At 41.3% G+C, this 25644-nt stretch overlaps 1 protein-coding gene across 1 annotated transcript in view; it reads left to right on the top strand.

Annotated features, from left to right (window-relative positions):
- Window positions 1-20504, top strand: part of SMURF2 (SMAD specific E3 ubiquitin protein ligase 2) — a 117609-nt gene extending 97105 nt beyond the window's left edge. The window contains exons 10-19 of the mRNA XM_032319924.1: window positions 1172-1330; window positions 3011-3206; window positions 4585-4688; window positions 7087-7201; window positions 9345-9523; window positions 10357-10494; window positions 14184-14304; window positions 16676-16877; window positions 18224-18299; window positions 18608-20504. Of these exons, the coding sequence (XP_032175815.1) occupies window positions 1172-1330; window positions 3011-3206; window positions 4585-4688; window positions 7087-7201; window positions 9345-9523; window positions 10357-10494; window positions 14184-14304; window positions 16676-16877; window positions 18224-18299; window positions 18608-18707 (1390 nt within the window). The 3' untranslated portion in view covers window positions 18708-20504. The remainder of the gene's footprint in view (window positions 1-1171; window positions 1331-3010; window positions 3207-4584; window positions 4689-7086; window positions 7202-9344; window positions 9524-10356; window positions 10495-14183; window positions 14305-16675; window positions 16878-18223; window positions 18300-18607) is intronic.
- Window positions 20505-25644: the final 5140 nt, after the last annotated feature.

Genomic DNA, 25644 nt, shown 5'->3' with positions numbered 1-25644 from the left:
TCAGCTTAGTGGGGGAAGTTCCAGATTTCCTTTTCCAAATTTGCAGCTGGCCTGGGGCTGCGTTTCCCCATTAACAACTACTCTGTGTTAGCCCTGCCCCTCTGACTGCCTACCTGCCACAAGCTCCGGCTTCAGCTGTAGCCATGGTGGTTTGGTTTTATTTTTGTTTTTAATTTGAAGAGGCTTCTTGGAAATTTTCTTTCACCTCTTCTGAGACTAGCAGTGTATTTTCTAAGCTTTAGTTGTTCTGGAGCATCGAGTCTCTTGGGGCACCTAAAGGCAGAAGTCAAATCATTGTTCCAGTAATCTGTGGGTGCTTAGATGTGTCCATCATTAAGCTTCACCGTGACCAAGAAGAGGTTATTTCTGGAAAATCTTTTTCTAGTTTAACTTTTAAAACATGAGATTAATCATTACAATTATCTGTTACAGTTTAAGTTTACATTAGACATGCTTTTATTTTATTCATTAAGGTCCTATAAATCTTTGTCAGTGTTTTAAGAATGTGTAATACAATAACAATGGTCTTTGATCCGTTAAAAGTCTTTTTGCTTATTTTATTGCAGCAGTAAGCTTGATAGCATTCTTCCTTAGGTGTCTTAAAAAGGTTCTTCATTCACTAGCTTTATAGCTTTCAAAATTCAAAGTGGAGCAGTTTTCCTTTAAAATATATACTGTGAATATTTTCAGGCTCTCTAAATTCAGTAACATTCCCAGTGTTGCTTTGTTGGAGAGTTTAAGATTATTATGGAGTGAACATTTATTTATACAAATCTTATGGTATAGTAATGAATGTAATAATTGAGGGGAAATTTTTTTCTTTCCTTATGTCACTGACATTTGTAAAACTATTTTGTCAGACAAGTATTGAAGCACAGTTTATGTTGGCAAATGTTGTGATTGCTTTTATATTAATTTAAAAAATGTATTACATTAAAGCCCAGGAATGAACTTACTAAAAATGTGGACTGTGTGATAAGTTCCTGAGCCATTTATGAATTGGGTTTTGAATATGCAAGTTTGTTAAACCATTGGGAATTAAAGATTCTAGCTGGACATCTCCAGTTTCTGAAACAATATATTTTCTCAGACTTCATGGAATTGTTTTGTGTCATTTACACTTGCCTGGCCCAGCAATGAGGTATTTTTTATTTTATATTTGTTTTTGCAGGGATCTTAGCAACATCAATTGTGAAGAGCTTGGTCCATTGCCTCCTGGATGGGAGATCCGTAATACTGCAACAGGCAGAGTTTATTTCGTTGACCATAACAACAGAACAACACAGTTTACAGATCCTCGGCTCTCAGCTAACTTGCATTTAGTTTTAAAGTAAGTTTTTGAAACAATACATGTTAAATTGCAAGCCTGAATAAGAAAAGACGGAAGATGCTTTTTGTAATGTGATAGAATGTCTGTTCTCTTTAATTATAAATAACTTCTGTTGGATGAAATTTTATATAAGAGTATGACATGTTTTATTTGATACATGAGTAGTTTAATCCCACTGTGCTTAAGTAGGAACCTGTCCTGGAGTGTTAAGGAAAGAGTATGTACCAAAGGTACATCGTACACACTTGAAGAGACAGGATGCTTTCCCGGGTAGATGCTTTTTAGCTTTTCCTGTGAGTGCATCAGAAATAGCTCCAGGATAGCTGAACCCATCCCAGAGGGATTTTTTTTCTCTCTTAATCATCTTTATTGAAGTGTAAGTGACCTATAATAAACTGCACATTTTAAAGTGTACAATTTAAGTTTTGACATATTATACACCTGTGAAACCATCACCAAAGTGTAGATAGTGAACATATCCATCATCCTCCCAAATTTCCTTATGCTTCTTTGTTAAGTCCTCCTCCTGTCAGGCTTCCCCTGTAATAGTTTCCTAGGGCTGCCGTAACAAAGTGGCACATACAGGTGGTTTAAAACACAGAAATTCATCGAAGGGGCACCGGGGTGGCTCAGTTATTAAGCGACTGCCTTTGGCTCAGGTCCTGAGTCCAGGATCCTGGCGTCGAGCCCCGTGTGTCGGGCTCCCTGCTCAGCGGGAAGCCTGCTTCTCCCTCTCCCACTCCCCCTGCTTGTGTTCCTTCTCTTGCTGTCTCTCTCTCTGTCAAATAGATAAAATCTAAAACTCAAAATCAAAATGATTCCGTTTTCTGCCTGGCATCAGTAGTGAATTACTGGGTTTTTTACTTCCTGATAGTTTATTGGAATTAAGTAGTTCATTATATCATCAGCTTCTTTCAAAAAAATTCTTAGGTGTAACCTACAGTATTTTTGCTGGGAGAATAAAAATATTTGTAGGCAATGTGCCCCTTTAAAGTATTATATTTCTGCTGTGCTTGGGAGATTACTGTCATGTATTTTGTGGCAAACCATGTGTATGCACGTGTAGAAGTCACTTTAGCACAACAATGTGAATGTATTTAATGCCACTGACTGTATTAGAAAAAGGTTAAAATGGTAAATTTTATGTGTTGTATATTTTATCACAATAAAAAGAAAAGTAGTCATTTTCTAAGGCATGTAGACATGTTTGTAGTGTGTTCATTTCTCTGTGCCAGTAGCTTCCACGTGACCTTCCACATTCTTGTGGTCTAGACGTAGCGCAGAGAGGAAAAGGGGCTCCTGCCAAACCACTGGCTCAAGCTCTTTCTTCCAGAGAGACAGACTCTAGATAACGGGCACAGGGTTTTTGGCGTATGCCTGAGTTTTAAAATGCGTGATGGTCAGCTATGCAGAAGAAAATGGAGAATGGTATTCGAGAAATTTATTTTCAGCAGCTGTATAAAGCTGAATGAAAACTCTGTTGTTCAATTTTATAATTTCGTGTGGATTCTGAGAAATAAACTTTGGAGGTAGTTTATCGTCATCAAAAATGTCAAGCCATGAATATCACAAGTCCTGAAAATTATGTAGGTAGACTTACTTTCTAGTATGATGCTCTTTTTAAAATGTATAATTGCTATCTCTTTTATTTAAAATAGCAGCATTTCTGTTTACTTTTAGTCGGCAGAACCAGTTGAAAGACCAGCAGCAGCAGCAGGTGGTATCGTTATGCCCCGATGATGCGGAGTGTCTGACAGTCCCACGGTACAAGCGAGACCTGGTTCAGAAACTAAAAATTTTGCGGCAGGAACTTTCCCAACAACAGCCTCAAGCTGGTCATTGCCGCATTGAGGTTTCCAGGGAAGAGATTTTTGAGGTAAATTTACAAGCCTTAAAATAGAGAAAAATTAAATTTCAGTGTTTGCTATTTTCTAAGAATACTTTCTGAAATTCCTATCTCGAATGGGAGAGTTTTAATTAAGTTCTTTCTTAATTGTGGGGAATAAAGGCAATAATATCAGAGGCTTAATCTAGAAGGTAAACATTTAAATGGGGTCAAGAGTGTGAAATATTCCAGTTGCATCAGCTTGGTCTCTGCATTGCAAATACTTATTTGTTAATGAATTTTTATGTATAGATATATATCTAATTATACTTTAAAAAAAAAAAGATTATTTACTTATTTGACAGAGATCACAAGTAGGCAGAGAGGCAGACAGAGAGAGAGTGGGAAGCAGACTCACCACAGCGCAGAGAGCCTGATGTGCGCCTCAATCCCAGGACCCTGGGATCATGACCTGAGCAGAAGGCAGAGGCTTTAACCCACTGAGCCACCTAGGCGCCCCTACTTTTTTTTTTTTTTTAAAGTAAACTTTATACCCAGAGTGGGGCTTGACCTCACAACCCCAAGATCAAGGTACACATGCTCCATTGCCAGCCAGGTGCCCCTGCCCTGTTACTGAGTTTTAAAAGGCCACAAATATTATCCATCCCTTAGTTTCTAATTCTTCCAAAGGATGAGTGACTCTAAAGTCCAAAAGCCATTTTGTTTAATTCTTTTTGAACTACTTCCTTAATTTATTGAAAATCTTCCTTCCTCGTATATTTTTATTTTTGGACTTTATAGCCCTGCTATCACTTTCAAAGTTCTTCTGTAATAAGTGGCAGAGGTCCAAGGCAGGGTTTTCCCACTCATTGGAAGATTCATGGGTTTGATGTTTGGGGATTTGATAACCTTTTTCCTAAAGGATCAACTTTTCTTCTCTCAGGACAGTTCTAACCTTGTTTGTAAGTCAGTTTTATATTTTAAAATAATATGAAGATGCTGGTCTAATGACAATCAAATAAATGATTACTTATATTCTTTGCAACTTTCTTTTTCTCATCTTTCTGTTGGTGCCTGTGACCTAGAATTAGGTCAACCAACTTTTAAAAATTTGGTACTTTTATCAAATTCGTAATGTGAGTTGTGTAGTCATTGCTGTGGTTCATAGAACTTAAATACGGAGTTTTGTACTTAGGTTGTTAATATAGCATTTATCAAATGAATTAATTTCAGTAGTATTTAACTATATCCATCTTGCTCTTATAAGTTCCATGAAGTTTCAAACACTTCGAATTTGTCCATTGATTTGATTGTTGAACAAATTTAATCTTATTTCAATAAATGTATGTTTTGTAGGTAAAATGCAAGGGAGAGTTTAAATAACAAGTTTAAAGCACCTAGTAACAATAGTGTGTTAATTTTTTTTCAGGAATCCTATCGGCAGGTCATGAAAATGAGACCCAAAGATCTGTGGAAGCGATTAATGATAAAATTTCGTGGAGAAGAAGGCCTTGACTATGGAGGGGTTGCCAGGTAAAGACTTGCTCATGAGTAAAGGACGTATGGTTTATAAGTTTAAGATACTTCCTCTGGTGAATCTTCTCACTGATATTTATTTTCGAGCGTAACATTCCCTAATTTTTGCAATACAGTGGATTTCCTAATAGATGTGTTCATGATGAGGTTGGAGCAGGACTGCCACCACAGAGTAACTGAGAGCTCCCTGTGGATTAGCCAGCCCAGCGAGACTGCCTCTGAAAACTAGCTGCACCCCTACACGGGCAGTGGTGGGCCCCACGGGCCCCGCATGCTCTCCATCTCTCTCGTTCAGTATGTGTTATTCCCTCTGCTTTACATTGTTAGGAACGGTCTGGAGATTTTAATGACATATATTCTAAACTGAGTGCTGTTTTCCTTTGCTCCCGTTGCCATGCTTTTTAACCTTGTTAAAGTAACGTCTGTGTGTGCATGTAAGTAGGGAAGCGCGGGTGTACATAGGTGTGTATTTCAAGTAGTCTTTTAAAATGTTTCAGTATAGAAGCTGTAATGTTTATGCTACTTTCAAATATACATTTTTTTATAGGTGTGAGAATTTACTTTATGTAGATGTAGCAGAAACAGTATAGCTTCTTTACTGAAATGTCCTAAGGACCATCATAATAATTCTGCTATTCCTCATCTAAATCAGCCTAAATTAAATTTGTGTTTCCACTAAGTCGCATTACTGGTTGTCACCTATAGGCTTATTTTTATTCTGTGGCCTTTTTACCAATAAATGGATAATTTCTTTAGTTTGGAATCTTAGAATTCATCACATGTACATCATACTTAGGGCTTGAGAGTTTCTGTGGAATTCTTAGAATTTGCTCATAACTAGATTTGAATGCTTCTTGGGAAGACCTGTTAATTACCTGTTGATAGAATCTAAATGCTGTAATTATATGTATAGTCAAGAAACTAGTCAGTTTTTTGTTATTTATTTCTTAACCTCGCTATTGTCAGGGTTTGGGCAGACTAAATGCTATGTGGCAATGAAATGCTTTTTCTGCTCTTTATTGCATAGTGAAACACCAGAGTAGCTGGGTCTGCTTAGATGTGTATTCAAAGTACTTGGTAAAACAAAACAAATATTTCGATTTTCTTTAAAATAATGCATAAGAAAGCATAGAAGACATGTCAGGTGAGCTTGTTCAGTGTGTTGGCACATTGTTTATGTGGAAACCTTCCTAAAAATCTCGAGTTTTTCTAGTATTACATAAATGGTAGTGATTTGATTTAGACTAAATCACTTACAGAACTTTGAAACATTTTTAACTACTTGTCAATAGTGTTTCACTGCATTTCCTAAAAACATCATTCAATCTTTTTTTTTTTTTAAGGTTTTATTTGTTTATTGGAAAGAGAGACAGTGAGCAAGAGCCCGAGTGGGGGAGGGGCAGAGGGAGAAGCAGGGAGCCCGATGTGATGCCAGGGCTCGATCCCAGGATGCTGGGATCATGACCTGAGCCGAAGGCAGATGCTTAACCAATTGAGCCACCCAGGGGCCCCTCAGTCTGTTTAATCCATAATATTGGAACATACATAGATATCTTTCCTAGTGAAAGAATGACAAGAATTGAGACTATAACTACATCTCTTTAAGTCCTAGACTAGCGATTTTGTTTTACCAAGATAAGTAATAAGTTACCTTTTATACTTTGAAAAACAAAGAATTTGTTAAGTTTCCGGTGATAGTACTACTTTTTTAAAACACTGATGTATACTTGAAACCTATTACTCTGAAACCTACCCCCCAAATGCAGGCTTGCTCTTGTGTTCCTACCTATACCGAATGCCTTGCTGTTCCTGATCACTTCATACTCGATTATAATGTATTTTAAGGTTTACACAAAAGATGATGAAATGGGATAATTTCCTTACTAAACAACATCAACGACAAAACAGAACCTTGTCCAAAAGTGAGAGTAAATCACTGCTATACTGTTTATCAGTATAAACCAGTATAAATGGGCCATGATAGGAATGGACCAGAATAGTATAGACCACACGGATGTTTTTGGGGAAAAAAATCTTCCCTTTATTTTATGTTTATCCTGGATTAGAATCTTACTTAGTAATTAAGTAGGTAACAGGCCACTGGGCTACAGCATCTAAAGAGTCATTGGCACTTCGGGATATTACTTTATACTCTCTGGTGCTGAGATGTCATAAAATTGCCATAAACAGAGTGAGATGTGACTTCAGTGTAACAAAACAAGAGTTTATTTGCTTTTTGGGGCATGGTAGAGTTTTGCAGTGTCATTTTATAGAACTAGTTAGTGCTGCTTTATTTTCCTTTATTTAAAAAATTCCTTGCTGAAATAATTAAGAGCATATCTTAATAAAAATATTCATTAACAAAAAAATTCCTGTACCCTATCTTGCTTTCTAGGGAGTGGTTGTATCTCTTGTCCCATGAAATGTTGAATCCGTACTACGGCCTCTTCCAGTATTCAAGAGATGATATCTATACATTGCAGATCAATCCTGATTCTGCGGTTAATCCGGTAAGGTTGGCGGTTCTGAAGAGGTGAATTAACTTGAGACTTGTAATGCTTTTTATTTGAAATGTCAGTGTAGTTTAGGATCACTGTCCCTGTTCGAGTCAGAATCTACCTAGCAAGTCCTCCTTTAGAAAATCAAGGAAATCGGTATGGATAGATGCAGTAATCTGTGCTCCAGGATGCGCACTGCATCACTTAAAGGAGCCCTGATTGGAAACAACATCATTGCCCGTAAGCGAGGGATTGGATAAATTATGATATGAAGCAAAATTATGTTCATGGTTAAGAGCTTAGTTTCCGGAATTAGATAGACATGAGATCATATATCTTGGTCCTGTTACTTACTGGCTTTATGATTAAGCCTCAATTTTATCATTGTTAATAATAAGCATAATTTGAACCTCAGAAGGACTGTGACAATTAAGTGGGACCCTGCTCAGTAAGTATTAAGCATAGTGATGTACATTGTTAACCCTACTGTGCATTATTAAGCACTCAACAAAAGCTAGTATCTGTTACTAATCGGTTTTTGTATTATGTCTGTTAGCTTTCCATACAAGGGCATACTGTATAGACACTAAAATGACACTGTGGGATAGTAGTTAATGATGGATAAAGTGTTCATGATACATTAAGTGAAAAGAAAGTTACAAAATAAGTTGATACAATTTTGGTAAATACATATATATGTAAGCATTGAGAGACTCTACGGTTTATTACTGACAGGTTATCTCTAGGTGTTATATTACGGGTGATTTTTTGTTTTGCTTGTCTATTTTTAAATATTTTCCTTTTAAAAAACCTTCTTTTAAGATAAAAGAGAGAGGTTTAAAGATGAGCTTAAAGATTACTTATTAACTAGAGAAGAAAGAAAATTTTTATTTGTATTTTTTTATTTTATTTTTAAGATTTTATTTATTTATTTGACAGAGAGAGATCACAAGTAGGTAGAGAGGCAGGCAGAGAGAGAGAGGGGGAAGCAGGCTCCCTGCTGAGCAGAGAGCCCGATATGGGACTCGATCCCAGGACCCTGAGATCATGACCCCAGCCGAAGGCAGCGGCTTAACCCACTGAGCCACCCAGGCGCCCCAAAGAAAGAAAATTTTAAATGCCAATAACAGTTTGTCATGAAAGACCAAATATACCCAAACATGGTAGAAATGATAGGTTCATTGCAGAGAAGTTTTATAAAGGGAAGATTTTTAGGTGAAGGCTCTGCTTGGGGAGTCCATTTCTGCCATTGTATTAATAATAGCTTGTGTTTGCTGAATGTTTACTGTGCGCCTGTCCAGTGCCATGAGCTTCATCGTCCCATCTGGCTCCTCGCAGAGTACTGTTAGGACCCCCATCTTTCCACATGTGGAAAATGAATCCTATAGGAGTGAAGTAATTTGCCCAAATATGCGTGGCTAGTAACTGGCAGAATTAGGGCTCTGGTCCAAGTTAGACATGAAATCTGTGCTCTTTAATCTGTGGCCGTTCCGAAGTTCAGATGCTGGTTAGGTCAAGGAAATAGGGAGGTGTAGTATTGAAAGCTTTTTTTTTTTTCTGTGACAGAGTCAGGATTGTAAAGGCTCAGCAGGCGACGAAAGGAGAGGAAGAGCGTAGGACCTGTGAGTGGTTTCACGGAGCTACAGTGGGAGTGACGTTTGGACTTAATTTCTTTCTTTCTTTCTTTTTTTTTTTTTTTTAAGATTTTATTTATTTGACAGACAGATCACAAGCAGGCAGAGAGGCAGGCAGAGAGAGAGGGGGAAGCAGGCTCCCTGCCAAACAGAGAGCCTGATGTGGGGCTTGATCCCAGGACTCTGAGATCATGACCTGAGCCGAAGGCCGAGGCTAAACCTACTGAGCCACCCAGGCACCCCTGAACTTAATTTCTAAAGATAATTTTTACAAAGTGACTTTACCCTGGGAGAAGCTTGTCTCTGGTGTAATATTTTAGCAATGGTGAGAATTTTGAACGTGCCCTATAGAAACTCTCCCTACTGATTATTGACCTTTGATACGATGGCCTTTTCCACTGACATAAATTGTAGAGTATAAATTGACAGTTATAAAAAAGATGGCTCTTGCTTAATTGTTATTAAAAATTCCCTGTATAGTATCTGATCTGAGTACTTATATAAACTTTTCTCAATTTCAGGAACATTTATCATATTTCCACTTTGTTGGACGGATAATGGGAATGGCTGTGTTTCATGGACATTATATTGACGGTGGTTTCACGTTGCCTTTTTATAAGCAGTTGCTTGGGAAGTCAATTACTTTGGATGACATGGAATTAGTTGATCCAGATCTTCATAACAGTTTGGTGTGGATCCTGTACGTATTGAGTCTTGTATCTGTTCATTATAGTTAGAATCTGAGCCTTAAAAACAGTGCATGTTTCAAAACGGATGTACTTTTTCCAAAAACTAATGCACAGAGACTATTGAGAGAGATTATCTAAGTGTTAGGACCACATAAAACTTTCGCTCTTTCTGCTGCTTTCCCGTATATTTCAGATTCCTGAAAGTTAGTACTACTACTTTAAAAAGGAAAAGAAAAAAATCTAGTTTATTCTTTTTTTAAAAGTACCACATGTAGTGATTTCCTCAGCATGGTATTAGTGCTATTCCAGTCCTGCATGTGTGAGAACAGCAAATTCCTGCCGAACTAGTGATTGTAGAAACCACATTTTGGAAAGGGTATCTGTAAGAATCAGTTCTATTTTGTCAGTGGTTGTTTGTTTATGAATATACATAGGCCATACTTATTTTTACCAAATACACAAGTAGCTTTCTCATGGGACACTCAGGCGTTTGGTTGCGTGGGGGTTACATTCAAATAGAGCGTCTTACCTAAAAGCCAAACGTAATTGAAGTTTTTCCTTGTGTAAAGCCCAGGTTTGGCCAGGGGGCTTTGTCATTACTCAGAAAGTGTAATGTTTCCTGTGTTTATGAAGGTGAAAGCTCTTTGACCTTTCTGCCCGAGAACTAGGAGGTACGGTGGCATAAGGACTAGCAAAAGGAATCTGATCTTATCAGAATTCTGATCTGATCTGATCTTTGTCGTGTCACAGAACTCTTAGTTTTATCTCTCTTACCAGTTAAGACATCTGTAGGATCTGTATTTTAGATTTTCCAGTTAAATATCTTTCTCTCTTTCCTTTCTAGTGAGAATGATATCACCGGTGTTTTGGACCATACTTTCTGTGTCGAACATAATGCATATGGTGAGATCATTCAGCATGAGCTTAAACCGAACGGCAAGAGTATCCCTGTTACTGAAGAAAATAAAAAAGAATATGTTAGGTAAATTCCTCTATGTTCTCACGCCTGAGAATTGTTTCAGGGCTCTAGAATGGCTGTACAGCAACCAAACACTGAAGTATTTAGGTCTTGTCACTTATTGCTACAAAATAGGCTTCTGCAGAATTGAGTGGCTTTAAAAACCACCACCATTTTATTTTTTCTCACAATTCTGTGGGTCAGTAACTCAGATGGAGAACAGCAGGGAGACATTCGGCCCTGCACGTGGTGTCAACGGGGACTGGCGCCAGGATGGCCTCTTACTCAGTGAGGGTGGCTCACATGGCCAGGGGCTGGCTAGATGACCCCTGGGTCACCATTTGGGGTCCAGTTCTCACTGTTGGTTGGGCTCCCTGGTTATCCCCAGGCGGTATCCGGGGCCTGTCAGAATTCTCCCCACAGCCATTCTCTTCCCAGCATAGCTGGACTTCGTGTGGGGCAGCTGGTTTCCCAGAGCACACAAGCAGAGGTTGTCAGACCTTCTGAAGGCCTAACTAAGCCTGGAACTGGCCAGATCACCTCTGTTGTGTTCTTTCTGTTAAAGTGAGTCCCAAGCCAGCCCAGGCTCAGTGTGGACAAGGGGTTGCACGAAGGCACGGATAGCAGGACACCAGGCGCGTGGGGCTGCTCACAGCGCCACAGCTATATCGTACAGGCCGTGGCTGCACTCCGTGACCAGCACCTGCCCCATCTATGAGCAGGCACGTCTGTGAGCACTAGAAAACGTTCTTCAGATTTTCTGTCATCCCCTGATGATTGAGGAATTTAGAAGTATCAGGTTAGATCATTTGGCCTATGGTAACTAAAGTTCTTTTAAATGGTAGTCAAATGTAGGCATTTGAACTTGACCACATGGACATAGAAATGTGCATGCTGTACTTCTTGGTGTAGATATGTCCCTAAGTCTTACTTGCTTAAACTGTCCTGGCTGACAAGTGAAGCCCATTGTTCTCACAGACTGTTCGTGGGCGTGAGCACTGGAATAGCTTTTTTGGAAAGCAGTTTGATAACGGCTATCAAAATGAAAATGTGTGTGCCTTTCAACTAGCAGCTCTGTTTTGAAGAATCTATTCTGTGGAAACACATGTAGTTAAAGAAATACAAATAGGGATGTTCAGTTAAATACTATTTGTAAAAGCAGCTGAAAACTGATGAAATGTTTTTAGAGAACGATTTACATACATACATTCAACAGAATATTATATGGATGTTTTAAAAGAAAGTTGTCAGAGTTAAAAAAAAAAGTTTTAGGGGCACCAGGCTGGCTCAGTTGGAAGAACATGTGATTCTTGATCTCAAGATCATGAGTTTGAGACCCACATTGGGTATGGAGATTACTAAAAAAAAGTAACAAGTAAAAAAAAAAATTTTTTTTAAGGCAAGTTTTAGGGGCACCTGGGTGGCTCAGTTGATTAAGCGCTTGCCTTGCGCTTAGGCCATGATCCTAGGGTCCTGGATTCGAGTCTCCATTGGACTTTGTTCACAGGGGAGCCTGCTCCCTCTCTCTCTGCCTGCCTCTCTTTCTTTCTCTGTCAAATAATAAAAATATTTTTTAAAAAGGCAAGTTTTAGGAATTATATGGGAACAAAGTCGATGTTGTTTTATAATTATTTGAAAGATGTCCAGGAAGTCTGCGTACCAAGTAAAGTGTTAGGCTGGGATGAGGCAGTGCTGGTGCTGGGCCTGGAAGTAGCCAGGGAGGAGCGAGTTAGTAGAATGGACCGTCTAGCATGGCCTCCTCACTTCCTAGACCCCACTTGCCAGGACTCAGTCATGTGTTCAGGACATAGTCATATCTCCTAGTGGATACAGTTTTGACAGAAAAAAGTTACAGAGGGGCTCCTGGGTGGCTCAATTGGTTAAATCAGCTGCCTTCAGCTCAGGTCATGGTCCCAGGCTCCCTGCTGAGGGAGCCTGCTTCTCCCTGTCCCTCTGCTGCTTCCCCTGCTTGTGCTCTCTCTCTCTCTCTGGCCATCTCTCTTTCTCAAATAAATAAAATCTTTTTGTTTTTAAATTTTATTTATTTATCAGAGAGAGGGGGAGAGAGCGAGCACAGGCAGACAGAATGGCATGCAGAGGCAGAGGGAGAAGCAGGCTCCCTGCTGAGCAAGGAGCCCGATGCGGGACTCGATCCCAGGATGCTGGGATCATGACCTGAGCCGAAGGCAGCTGCTTAACCAACTGAGCCACCCAGGAGCCCCTCAAATAAATAAAATCTTTAAAAAAGTTACAGAGGAAAAACTTTTGCAAAGATGTACAATTTTGCTGTCCTCTTAAACGAGCAAACAAAAATGAGTTTTGCCAAAGGATCTGATGTTAAGTAACTTCTCAGAGTAGAGATTGGTTTCCCATGTTTGGAAGAGGAAGTACTGGCATATTTGGAAGATGAATAGTTCTGAGATTTTTGAGATGGAGAAGTTTTCCCAAGTAGATAGATTTATTTTTAAAGGCAATTCAGTTATAAGTCCAAGTCAAAAATATAAGTAAAGCTACACATTGGATGTAGTTTGGTGTACTTTTTGTTGGTAAAATTATGTCTTTCAGGTTTTTTTTTTTTGTTAAGATTTTATTTATTATTTATTTTAAAAATTTTTTTAAAAGGATTTTATTTATTTATTTGACAGAGAGATCACAAGTAGGCAGAGAGAGGGGGAAGCAGGCTCCCCACTGAGCAGAGAGCCTGATGTGGGGCTCGATCCCAGGATGCCGAGACCATAACCTGAGCCGAAGGCAGAGGCCTAACCAACTGAGCCACCCAGACGCCCCAAGATTTTATTTATTTGACAGAGATCACCAGTAGGCAGAGAGTCAGGCAGAGGGAGGTAGGAAGCAGTCTCCCCACTGAGCAGAGAGCCCAATGTGAGGCTCGATTCCAGGACCCTGAGATCATGACCTGAACCGAAGGCAGAGGCTTAACCCACTGAGCTACCCAGGTGCCCCCCTCCAGGTTTTTTTTTTAAGGCCTCCAGGAAACAATGAGTATTTAATAAAAAGGTGTTTACTGTTGGCTTTTCCTGTTCTCATTATGGATTTGAAGAGCCTCTTTATATTATTATATTATACTATTATACTTTGAAGTGAAATCAGAAAAGTAGTCTGTTTTGGCTGAATGGGCTCTTTTTTTCTGGTTGTTGGCATGCATGCTAGAAGTTCAGAAAGAAGTTTCATCTAGATCTTAGCTTCAAACCCACCGGATCCCCGGCTGTCTTCCAGTTTACTGAGAGTTCCTCTGATTTGCTGAGTTGCTTCATTCTTACTGCTTTTGTTAGTGGAAGCTCACCACTTTTTAATTTCCAGTGAACCATCTCACAGCTCAGGGTCCAGCACCCTTAAGGATCTGAGATTCTTTCAGACTATGGACTAAATTCTTCTTTAGGATTTTATTTATTTGAGAGGGAGAACAGGGGGTGGTTGGAGATGGGCAGGGGAGGAGGGAGAGGAAGAGGAAAAGAAGCCCAAGCAGAATCTCTCCTGAGTGCAGAGCCTGACTCGGGGCTTCGTCTCATGACCCTGAGATCATGACCTGAGCTGAAACCAAGAGTCGGACCCTTAACCCACTGAGCCACCCAGGTGCCCCAGACTGTAGACTTAGTTCTTAATGCTAGGTACCAGGAAGTGTAATGATCTGAAGTAGAGCACTTACCAAATCTGAATATATTTGATCATATGAAACCCCTGCCCGATGTTTACAGGCTATATGTGAACTGGAGATTTTTACGAGGCATTGAGGCTCAATTCCTGGCTCTGCAGAAGGGATTTAATGAAGTAATTCCCCAGCATCTGCTGAAGACATTTGATGAGAAGGAGCTAGAGGTCAGTGTATTACTGTCGTGACATCATTTAGGGTCCTGAGGAAAGGTTGGGAATTTTCTGTTAACTACGTTTTAGAGGAAAGTCACATTGTTGGTGCTTTTGAAGTTTTATGGTGCAGAGCTCCGAGAATTCTTATTTACAGGAAAACTCTTTCCTGCTTTGGAAAAGCCTTTTGTGCTTTGGAATTTCTATAAGTAAGCCATCTCTCTTACATTGTGAATGCTCTTTACTTACTTTTCCATGTCACCCTTTCTGCTTTTCAACAGATTGCATGTCTTATGTGTACATTCTTCTGTGTGTACATGTTGTTTTCTATTCCCTAATTAAGTAGTTATTGATTTAATTAAAATTTTATTACTTGTTTCCACCTTATTGAAATTTATTGGAATTAGAAGCCTAGCTTCAATTGGATTTCTACTGAGCTTTGCAAGAAGGCATTCGATAGACAAGATCACAGAGAAGTAATTACAACACTTAGGATAAACTGTATCTAAACATCTTTCCTCTCTTTGGAAATATTCATTACTAACAGTACCAGTAATAAATAGTCAACCATTTTTTTTTGTTATTGTTTTCCTTTAAAGCTGGTTGTTAAAGCACCTTTAGTCTGGTTTTATAATTAAGACCTTTAAATAAATACATCCAAATTTCCACTGAGCTACTTTGAAAAAACAATGAGGTTTTATTCTACTAGAGGCCCCAAATTTAATTAGTGGCTAAGAATAGCATAAATATTTGAAAGCTACAAATAAATGTAAAACATTTTATTCATTAGCATCAGTTACCTTTCTTTTTTAAAAAAAATATTTATTGGGGCATCTGGGTGGCTCAGTCAGTTGAGTGTCTGCCTTCTGCTCAGGTCATGATCTTGGGGTCCTGGGATGGAGTCCTGCAGCGGGTTCCCGGCATGGGAGGGAGTCTGCCTCTCCCTCTCCCACTGCCCCTTCCATTACCCTGCTTGTGCTCGCTCGCTCTCTCAGATGAATAAATAAAATCTTTTAAAAAAATTATTTAAGTGGTCTCTCCACCCAGCGTCAGGCTTGAACTCACAACCCCAGGACTGAGAGTCGCGCGCTCTTCACCTGAGCCAGCCAGATGCCCCTGCAGTGTCCTTCCTAACTAAATCTGTTAACAGACCTGTTCGTGAATCTAAACAGACTGCTTCCACTCAGTACCATCCCCCATTCCTTTTGTGATTCAACTGTTCAGTAGGGCAATGGCCGGAGGAAGTGGTCAGGAGACGGAAGAATACACAGGAGGAATGGCAGTAATGCTGAAAGACAGCGCGTGTTCCTCTGTTCATAAAATGAGTGAGGAATTTGGCCCTGGGATTACCACTCCTCTGACGAAAAGAATTGCGGAGATATCTTTTGTGTTAATAATACTTCTGTGATCCTATTTGGATAACCACTTCCCTGTTCAGTGTGGCTGTGATTTAGTAATCTTTCCAGAACCTATTGAAGCTTTGGGGGAGATTTTATTCAGTAGGGTTAGGGTTTATTTTACATAGTTTCTATTGGTAATGAAATTGAACTTTTGATGAAAAAAGGCATAATTTATTTTAGAGTTCTGTGGGATTAATAGAGCTAATGATCAAATGTGGGATTTGTAGGCTGCACTGTCTGTACACTACACACGGTTATAATGCACTGTTGGATACACTTCATTGAGACAAGTCAGTCTTGGAGCCCAAGGAGATGCAGTAGTAGTATCCGAGTGATTTTGATGGGGCTCATCTGTGCAGGCTGTGCGGCCGGGTGTCCAGCCGAGCACGCTGTCCTGTATTTCGTGCCTTGCTAGAACTTAAAGATCATCAAACAGATTGCTCTTGCTTGTTCCGCACTCATTTCTTGAGTCGTGAGCCACATGGGGCTCGCACAGGACCGACTGAGGTAGATGTTACTGAGGTATCACAGCGGGGGAGACTGCTGGCCACTCGAGGTGGACCGAGTTGCCCAAATCCCAAAGCTAGGAAGTGTTGAAACCCAGCATGACGCACGTATTACGGAAGGCACATACAAGCTGTATTTACTCTGTTTGCCGTCCATTCAACAAGATTCAGCATTCTCCTATGAAAACATGGAACTTCCTTTTCCCTCTGAAGCTCACGTTCACCACAGTGGGGGGTCTCAGACCCCGGGCAGGTCCAGGGAGCCTTTGAAATACGAACCCCCGCTCTCAGCCCAGACTCACAGAATCAGAATCTCTGAACACAGGACCTGATAGTTTGTGTGTTTTGAAAAAGCTTTCTAGATCTTTGATTAAGAACCATCATAAGAGAGCCAACACTACAAATCTCAAGCTCCGTTTAAGGGGTTTTTGGCTTAACGGGGATTTCCATTGGCTCATTATTTGTGCGATATTTTAACAGCTCATTATTTGTGGACTTGGAAAAATAGACGTTAATGACTGGAAGGTAAACACCCGGTTAAAACACTGCACACCAGACAGCAATGTTGTCAAGTGGTTCTGGAAGGCTGTGGAGTTTTTTGATGAAGAGCGAAGAGCACGGTTACTTCAGTTTGTGACAGGCTCATCTCGAGTGCCTCTGCAGGGCTTCAAAGCTTTACAAGGTAGAGCACGGGGTCCGGCCTCTGGGGGCGTGGGGGGGGCACGTCAGTATCTGGTTGGGCTTCATTCTGTTTCTGTGGGTAACTCCGTAATTTGATACCTTCGTCTCCTTCCTTTCCTTTGTTCCCCTCCCGAGCGCCTTTTCCACTGGGGTTCAGGTCACTGCGACCACAGTGATCACCGGGATCCTGGGCTCATGGGGAGTGTGGCACGCGGGAGGCCGTGGGCGCTGCTCTGCCTTTTCTGGTCGCCTTGCTTTTAGCCTGGGGCGCGCCTTCTGCCGGGGAAGCACGGCTGCTTCCACCTTCCCATCACAGCTGGCCCGACTGCACCCACTCAGGACACCTCCTCACTCTACTTTTTTATTCTTTTTTTTTTTTTAATATTTTATTTATTTATTTGACAGAGATCACAAGTAGGCAGAGAGGCAGGCAGAGAGAGAGAGGTGGAAGCAGGCTCCCCGCTGAGCAGAGAGCCCGATGCGGGGCTCGATCCCAGGACCCTGGGATCATGATCCGAGCTGAAGGCAGAGGCCTTAACCCACTGAGCCACCCAGGCGCCCCCTTTTTTACTCTTTTAATAGAAAGAGGCAGCATGAGTTTGTGGAAACCGTTTCTTGGTCCGGTCCGAGCACATTCCTTACTGCGCAGCGTCAGACCATTTGCTAACAAACGTCTTCCATTTTCACGACTTGTTTCTGTGGCATCGCTGTCCAGTTTGGGGATGGGTTGGTGTCACCACTAAGGACTGTGGCACTTACCTGGGTGGCAGTTGCTTCCTTTCCCACTGAAGCTCTTCCCGCGTGGAGCCGCTGCCGCGACAGGGGGCGTCCCCTGGAGCGCGTACTTTGCGCCGTGCTTACAGACCCTATTTGGGGCCCTCACCAGACTCCCCAGATGCACACACTTGGACAGAGCATCTTGTGGTTGCTGAGATTTATTCCATTGAAACGGCTAATCTTTTGCTGTCAGCCAATTTTGAGGCATGAAACCTAAATTTGCATTTAGGTGGTTATCTTTTTGAATGTGTGTATATATTTGATCTTGGATTTGTCCATTTACTTCTCATACTTTTGGCACTTTTTTTTTTTTGGTAGAAGATAGAAGTTGGCAAAGGATTTCAATACTGGAATTTTGCTCAAATTGAAATGCTAGCATATTAAGGAATCCAGTATTATCCAAGGTCAATTCCAGTTTTCAAAACGCAGATTCTTTTCCTTCTGCCCTTGGCAGCTTGTAGTGAAGTCAGCAGTATTCCCATCCTTAGGCCCCGCGGTTTACATACCAGATTTATTCTGAGATTTCAGAGACTAACACAGTCATGTGACCCACACTGACTTCCTCGGCAGGTGCTGCGGGCCCGCGACTCTTCACCATTCACCAGATCGATGCCTGCACCAACAACCTGCCCAAAGCCCACACTTGGTGAGTTGTTTTTGGGGGCCTCCCCCCTCATTCCAGGTCCCTGGATGTTAGTTTTAAACTGATTTGCTGTTCTTAGTACTGAAAGGACCTCTAAAAGGAATAAGCAACTTTTGAGTGATTTAAGATTATTCAGAAATTGGTAGGAAAGCCTGAAAGTGGCAGCCTCAGCTTTAGAGAAATACAACTTTTAATTTTCTCTGTGTTGTGAGAAGCAATGTGCCTGAATTCATACAATACTGTGCTTGCTTAGGCTAGGCCGGGTGACTTTCTCTCAACGAACTGTGTCCGTCTGATTTGCTTCTCTACAGCTTCAATCGAATAGACATTCCGCCCTATGAGAGCTATGAAAAGCTATATGAAAAGCTGCTAACAGCCATCGAAGAAACATGTGGGTTTGCTGTGGAATGACAGACTTCAAGGATCTCCCCAGGACTCTATTTATACCCCGACCGCCAGCCTCCTTTCAGCGAAGTTTCGCAGAAGGCGGAAATACAGGACCCCACCCCCCCTTAAAATTTTTTTAGGACACTGTGAGGGGAAAGGACAATTTTGAAATTCCTTTTCAAGGAAAAAAAAAAAAGGTCTTTATGCTTTGCCATAAGGCCACACTCAGCTGCTATTTAAAATTAATATCTTGAACCTAAAGAATGCTGACTTTTCCTACATTTCCAGAGTTAGGCAGTATTCTACACTTAAAGACTACTACTATTTTTATAAAAGGTAATCTATTCAAATCGCTCCACAGGTTTCAAGTCTCTCAAACATCAAGACAACTTCAGCAGTCGGTACACACATCACATTTCATTTTGATTGAATACATGATTTTGAATAGCTCCTGTACTTGCTCTTTGTAAAAAAAAATAAATAAAATTATTTTGAATTATTCTACCTTTGTAAACAATTGGCTAAAGGAATCATTATCTTTAAAAAAAAATTAAGCCATTTACACATTTAATTACATTTTTCTATAGCAAAGCATTATATTTTAAAAGCATTATATGTTTCAACCTAGCTTGAGTGAATCTTTTGTATATTTTTCAAGTACTAACTTTCTGGAATACAGCCACATTGTTTTGGTTGTCAGATTCCTAATGCAACCATTTAGTCTAAACTAGCTTATTGGATACAGTAAGATGCATTCAGGGGCTCCTTGTTTTTAAGAAACTTTAAAAAAAATCCTAATTTTTTATCTTGAATGAATATGATCAGGTATTTTGGATTTACTTTTCATCTTAAATGGAAATACTGCATTTTTATAGCTCCTCGGATAGTGAGATGGGATGGGGTTTTCATTCTTCTGCTGGGTCAGCTTATCTTTAATATATAGACTATTTCTGTAAACCAAAGTCTCCTATGACAAGTGCACCTAATTTATGTTTTAATTACGGTCTAAGTTTCTATCAAGTAAAACCATCCAGAACCTTTGTTAAGCTGCTCAGGAGCTAAAATTATGACAAAGGAAACATTTTATTCAGCCAGTTTAGAAAATCCTGCTTTTACCTAATAAAATGAAGGTGGGGGTCGGCAGGGGGAGGGCGCGGGGTAGGATTACTGAAGAAATCGTGATTCTGAATCTCTGGTATAAATTACTTCAGAAGTGAAGAATTCATTTTGGAGGTATGGGCAGCTCAGTTCCCTTGGTGTTGATCAGCATCTGATTTTGGAATATCCAGATTTGGTTTTCAGGGTGTGTGGCATGTTGCATAGTCCAGAAGGCAACCGAAATTCTGGAGTAAGGGATCGAAAAACTCTGAACTCATGGATGGATTTTGAAATTAAACTATCAGAAATCTGCATCTAGATATATCTATATCTATATCTATATATTCCCCCCCCCCCCCACTTTCACTGATGAGAATCAGGAAGGGCAAGTTTGGATGATCTATCTCTGTTGAAATTTTGCAGCTTAATTATCAAGTAAATGGGCCCTTGGTGTCCTTTTGTTTGGTGGATCGGTTTTCAGTCTGTGTTCATGAGCCAAGGGGTTCCTTAGAGATGCCTCAGAAGTAATGGTCTAAGAGAGGAGGGGCAGAGAGGGAGAGGAAAGGCCTAGTCGTATTTGAACAGCAGCCTCGAACTGCCGCCCCCCACCCCCTTTACCGGAGCAGCTCCCAGTTTCTCTCCTGGGTATCGGAATTCCAAGTAAGCTGTCATGGCGTGGGAGGTTGGGGGAGGGGATAGAGAAGTGGTGGAGATTTGCTGTTTTTTAAAAACAAAAAAAAAAATCGAGAACTACTTGTGTAATTTTCTAAATGTTTGAATTTATTCCATTCAGCCCCATTGGACTGCTGCTTGCAAGCTGGTCCTAGTCCTGCCGTGCAGTGGTAACGTGCTTCTGCTGACCCTTTCCTTCGCAGACACTTTGTGTTCTCCTCCTGCATTCTTAGCAGTACCTAAGAACATCCTGAAATGTACAGAAGAGGTTTCTAAACTATTCGGTATCAGCTTTCACGGTAGTACCTTAGTGGTTGCAGATCCATCTCTTTTATATCATTTAAAGCACTAGTGCAATGTAATCGTGCCTACTCCTAGAATCTTCCAAAAAGTAAGGACATGATGAACACTTTAGCGAAGTCCTGACGGCTGCAGTAGTAAATGCTACTATCCTAACGTATAGTAAAGCAGGCTAACACCATCGCTTTTGAGTGCCTTTTTAACTTTATAATGATGACTTAATAGAGCTTTAAAAGAAATCTACCCTAACAGTCTGTGGTATCACCAACATGATCTAGAAAGACATGATTTAGATTTCATTTTCAAAATTATGTTCCCTGATGACTTCCAAACAGGTGCTAAGAAGCAAGCAAAACCCCCACCGTGTCGTTGAATCTGGGACTCGCACCTCATGTGTAATGTGAATATTTATTTCCACACGTCCCTCTTAGCCGGGTTCTTTCTCATCGCTCCCTCTAGTCGCGTTATTTCAGACACGTGATGTCACGTTGCCATACAGCGCCTCGCCATCCCGAATGCTTAGTTACGAACAGTGGTTATTTGTAGCGCTCACATGCAGTACGGAGGTGAGTTCTGTTCCGGAGGGTCTAATTTCTGGGTGTAAAGAGTTTTTAAACAGTGCTGTGTATAGTGTACATTTTGTTTTGCACATAGTTTGTTGCCCTGAATGGGCTTTATTTTTACTTTTTTTCCAGTTGTTAGCATTTACGGTTCAGAGCACAAAAATTCCTTCAGTACAATGTAATTTGCTTTGTTTCTCAACACTAAGTCCGCTTTGAACCTCCAGGCGTCGAGCTGGTGGCACTGTTGGGAGTCAGAGACAATCCCAGTCCTCTGGGGTTTGCCAGCGCCGCGCCCCCCGCGTTGGCGTTGAAGCGGCAGCGCGGGGCGGGCGGGCGCCGCGTGGGGCCTGACGGTCTCCTGTTCGGGTGATGATTGTACCAAATGCTGAGTTGTTTTCTTTCTAGATGTAATTAGTTCACTTCATGTAATATTCTTCTTTCTCCCAAACTGACTTTAAAAACAAAGTTTTATCATTTTCATTGTATTTGTATTTATTACAGAGTGTTTTAGCTTTGATATTCTTTGTATTTTCACTCAGTTGTTACATGAGCTTTATCAATAACATCTGTATAAATGGTTTTTAAAAATTAACTATGTATGTGCCCATGCCGCAGTTGAGCAATAAAATGAATGCTGTTTGCACTGTCACAGCATCAAAGTTTTTAAAGAATATTGAGTTTCTAATGAATTAATTGTTTTGAGAAAACGTCACGACTGGCTTTATTGAGAGTGACGGCAGGTGAGCCATCAGGCGAGAAGTTTCCGAAGATTCCCGCGCCTGCCAGGGGTCGTCTTCATCCCACTGCAGAGCCCCGGAGCGCTCCAGGAGCCCCCCGGCCCCCGGCAGAGCAGGTTGGTTGGCTGCTGGTGGCTGCTGGGAGGCCTGTGGGGAGGGATGGCGGGGGGCTGCTCCGGTGACCCGAGCAGTGGGGGGGTCCTCCTCTGCTGCCTGCTGTCGAGCCATAAAATCCTCAGAAGGAGAACCCCGTTAGATTTTTCCAAGAAACCAAGACTTCAGGGTCCATGATTCACAGCTCTGTAAGTGATGGTGGACAAAAGTGCAGCTAAATACAGGTAGAAAAAGGACTGGCTGCGATGTTGCTTCATCCAGAGCACAGCCCGTGTCAGTCTGTCCCGCGGCACAGGCCGCGCAGAATGTCGGGGACCGCAGGGAGGAGGGAGCAGCGGGGTGAAGCCAGGGAATGTTTTTTAGAGCCTTTTGAAACATTTTTTGCTTGGTCTCACGTTGCCGTGTTTACTAAAATTTGTAGTGTTAGTACATTATGGATTTTAGTACTTTTATAATTTATGAATTACCCGAAGTTTTGATTTGATATGTTGTTTTTCTGCTGTGTGGCTGCCTGAAAGGTCTGGCTCTTTGTTCTAATGTAGATTAACTTGGTACCTGCTGCGCTCATTTGTACTGTGTGTCCCAGACCTTACAGTTAGGATAACACAACAGAGCAGGAGACTTGTTAACAGGATGGAGAGAATTATACAGGAAAAAGGCTTACATTCCTACATTAACACTCAGCAAACCCGACAAGCCAGATTTTAAATTTTTTGTTTTTTATTTTTTTTTTAAACAGATTAGAGTGAGAGGCGAGCATGGAAGGGAGGGGCAGAGGGATAGGAATAAAGAATCCCGAGCAGACTCCATGCTGAGTGTGGAGCCCAGGGGAGCCTTGATCTCATGATCCTGAGATCACACAAGAGCCGGATGCTTAACCGACTGTGCCACCCAGGCACCCAGAGGTTTTTTGTTTTTAAGTAATCTGTACACCCAGCATCGGGCTTGAACTTAAAATTCTGAGATTGAGAGTCACATGCTCTTCTGAGCCTGCCTGGTGCCCCAAGTTTAAATTTTTATTTTTATTTTTTTTAGTAATTTTTAAAAAAATATTTGACAGAGAGATCCCAAGTAGGCAGAGAGGCAGGCAGAGAGAGGGGGAAGCAGGCTCCCTGTTGAGCAGAGAGCCCGATGTGGGGCTCGATCCCAGGACCCTGAGATCATGACCTGAGCCGAAGGCAGAGGCTTAACCCGCTGAGCCACCCAGGCGCCCCCTTTTTTTAGTAATTTATTTTTTAAAGTAATCTTTTTACTCAGTGTGGCGCTTAAACTCACAACCCAGAAATCAAGTCACATGCTCTACTGACTGAGCCAGTTAGGTGCTCTGACAAGCCAGATTTTTTTTTTTTTTAAGATTTTATTTTTTTGACAAATCACAAGCAGGCAGAGAGGCAAGCAGAGAAAGAGGAGGAAGCAGGCTCCCTGCTGAGCAGAGAGCCCGATGTGGGACTCGATCCCAGGACCCTGAGATTATGACCTGAGCTGAAGGCAGAGGCTTAACCCACTGAGCCACCCAGGCGCCCCCCGACAAGCCAGATTTTAAAAGTTCCGTCTTATTAGGTCTTTACCCTATGACTTTTGTTCATTCAGCAGATACCTGCTGTGCTCCTACTGTGTGTCAGGCTCTGTACTAGGGGTGGGGATAGTTGGTAGGGATATGGCTTCTTCCTCGTGCTTGTGTTCATTATACAGTGGCTGCATTTCCAAGGTGATGATTTTCTGGTGGTGAGGGTAAGGATCTGAAGCACTCAACTCTCGCTGATTAGCCTACTTCTGTGGATATTTGGGCTGTGACTTATCTAGGTTAACAATTGGTCTATGAGTTGTAAACCCCACTTCTGTCTCCCTTGAAGGGTTTTGTAGGTGAAGAAAGTGGGAGGCAGCTGTAGCAGTTCATCGGGTGGGTGAGGGACCCTTCCAGGATATTTCCCCTTATAATATTCTGACTTTTAGTACAGGAGAAGATGGAAACGCACATCAGACTCAACCCTTCAGACCACTCACTTCTCCCAGACATGATGCTGGCATGGCAAGGAGGGAGAGAACCATCGAGACCAAAGGGCAAAGTTTTTTTTAAAAAATTGAGGTATAGCTGACATAATCCCTTGCAGTTGTACAAGTTAATGATTTGGTATGCGTAGATGTTGCGGGCTGATCACCACAATAAGGTCTAGTGTAACCTCCATCACCATATACAGTTATAAATTTTTTTTCTTGTGATGAGAACTTTTAAGATCTACTCTATTAGCAGCTCTCAGATATGCAAGGCAGTATGAACTGTAGACACCAAGCTGTACATTACAGCCCTGTGACTTCTCTAGAACTCTGAGTTTGTACCTTTTGACCCCTTCCGCCCATTTCACAACTGCCTATCTTTTTTCTCTATCTGTGAGCTCCGTTTTTAGATTCCACATGTGAGATAATGGTATTTGTCTTTCTCTGCCATACTTCTCTTAGCACAACACCCTCATGGTATTTTGTTGTTGTTGAATGGCTGAATAATACTGCATTGTATACGCTTTCTTTGGACACTGCCGTCTTATCTTGGCTGTTGTAAATAATGCTGCAGTGAACATGGGGGTGCGTGTATCTTTTCCAGTTAGTGTTTTCAGAAGTGGAATTGCTGAGACATATAGTAAGAATATTTTTTTTTTTAAAGATTTTATTTATTTATTTGACAGAGAGAGATCACAAGTAGTCAGAGAGGCAGGCAGAGAGAGAGAGAGGAGGAAGCAGGCTCCCTGCTGAGCAGAGAGCCCGATGCGGGACTCGATCCCAGGACCCTAAGATCATGACCTGAGCCGAAGGCAGCGGCTTAACCCACTGAGCCACCCAGGCACCCTAGTAAGAATATTTTTAAAGAATATTTTTCTTAAGAATATTTTTAAAGAGTTTTTTTTTTTTTTTTTTTTTTTAAGACTTTAGAGAGTGAGCTGTGGAGGGACAGAGGGACAGAGAGAAAGATCCTCAAGCAGACTCCCCAGTGAGCATGGAGTCCCACTTGGTTCTCGATCCCGGGACCCTGAAGTCATACCTGAGCCGAAACCAAGTCAGACACTTGACTGAGCCACCCAGGTGCCCCGTCTACTTTTAATTTTTTGAAGAACCTCCGTATTGTTTTCCAGTGTGACCGCCCCAGCTTCATTCCCACAAACAATGCACAAAGGGTTCCCTTTCATCTACCTCCTCCCAACACCTTTTTTTGGTATTAGCCATTTTAACAGGTGTGAGGTGGTTTTGATTCTTATTTCCCTGTTGATTAGTGATGCTGAGAACCTTTTCATGTACCTGTTGGCCGTTTGTGTGTCGTCTTTGGAAAATTGTCTATTCAGTTCCTCTGCCCATTTAATTGGATAGGTTTTGTGGGGTTTTTTGTTTTGTTTTGCTATTGAGTTGTATCTTATTTATTTATGAGGCGGGGAGAGGGACAGAGGGAAGGACGGAGGGAGTCTTCAGCAGGCTCCATGCCAGCAGAGC

This window comes from Mustela erminea, chromosome 18, assembly GCF_009829155.1.
Source record: "Mustela erminea isolate mMusErm1 chromosome 18, mMusErm1.Pri, whole genome shotgun sequence".
Classification (NCBI taxonomy): Eukaryota; Metazoa; Chordata; class Mammalia; order Carnivora; family Mustelidae; genus Mustela; species Mustela erminea.
This window is presented reverse-complemented; position numbering and strand designations above follow the sequence as displayed.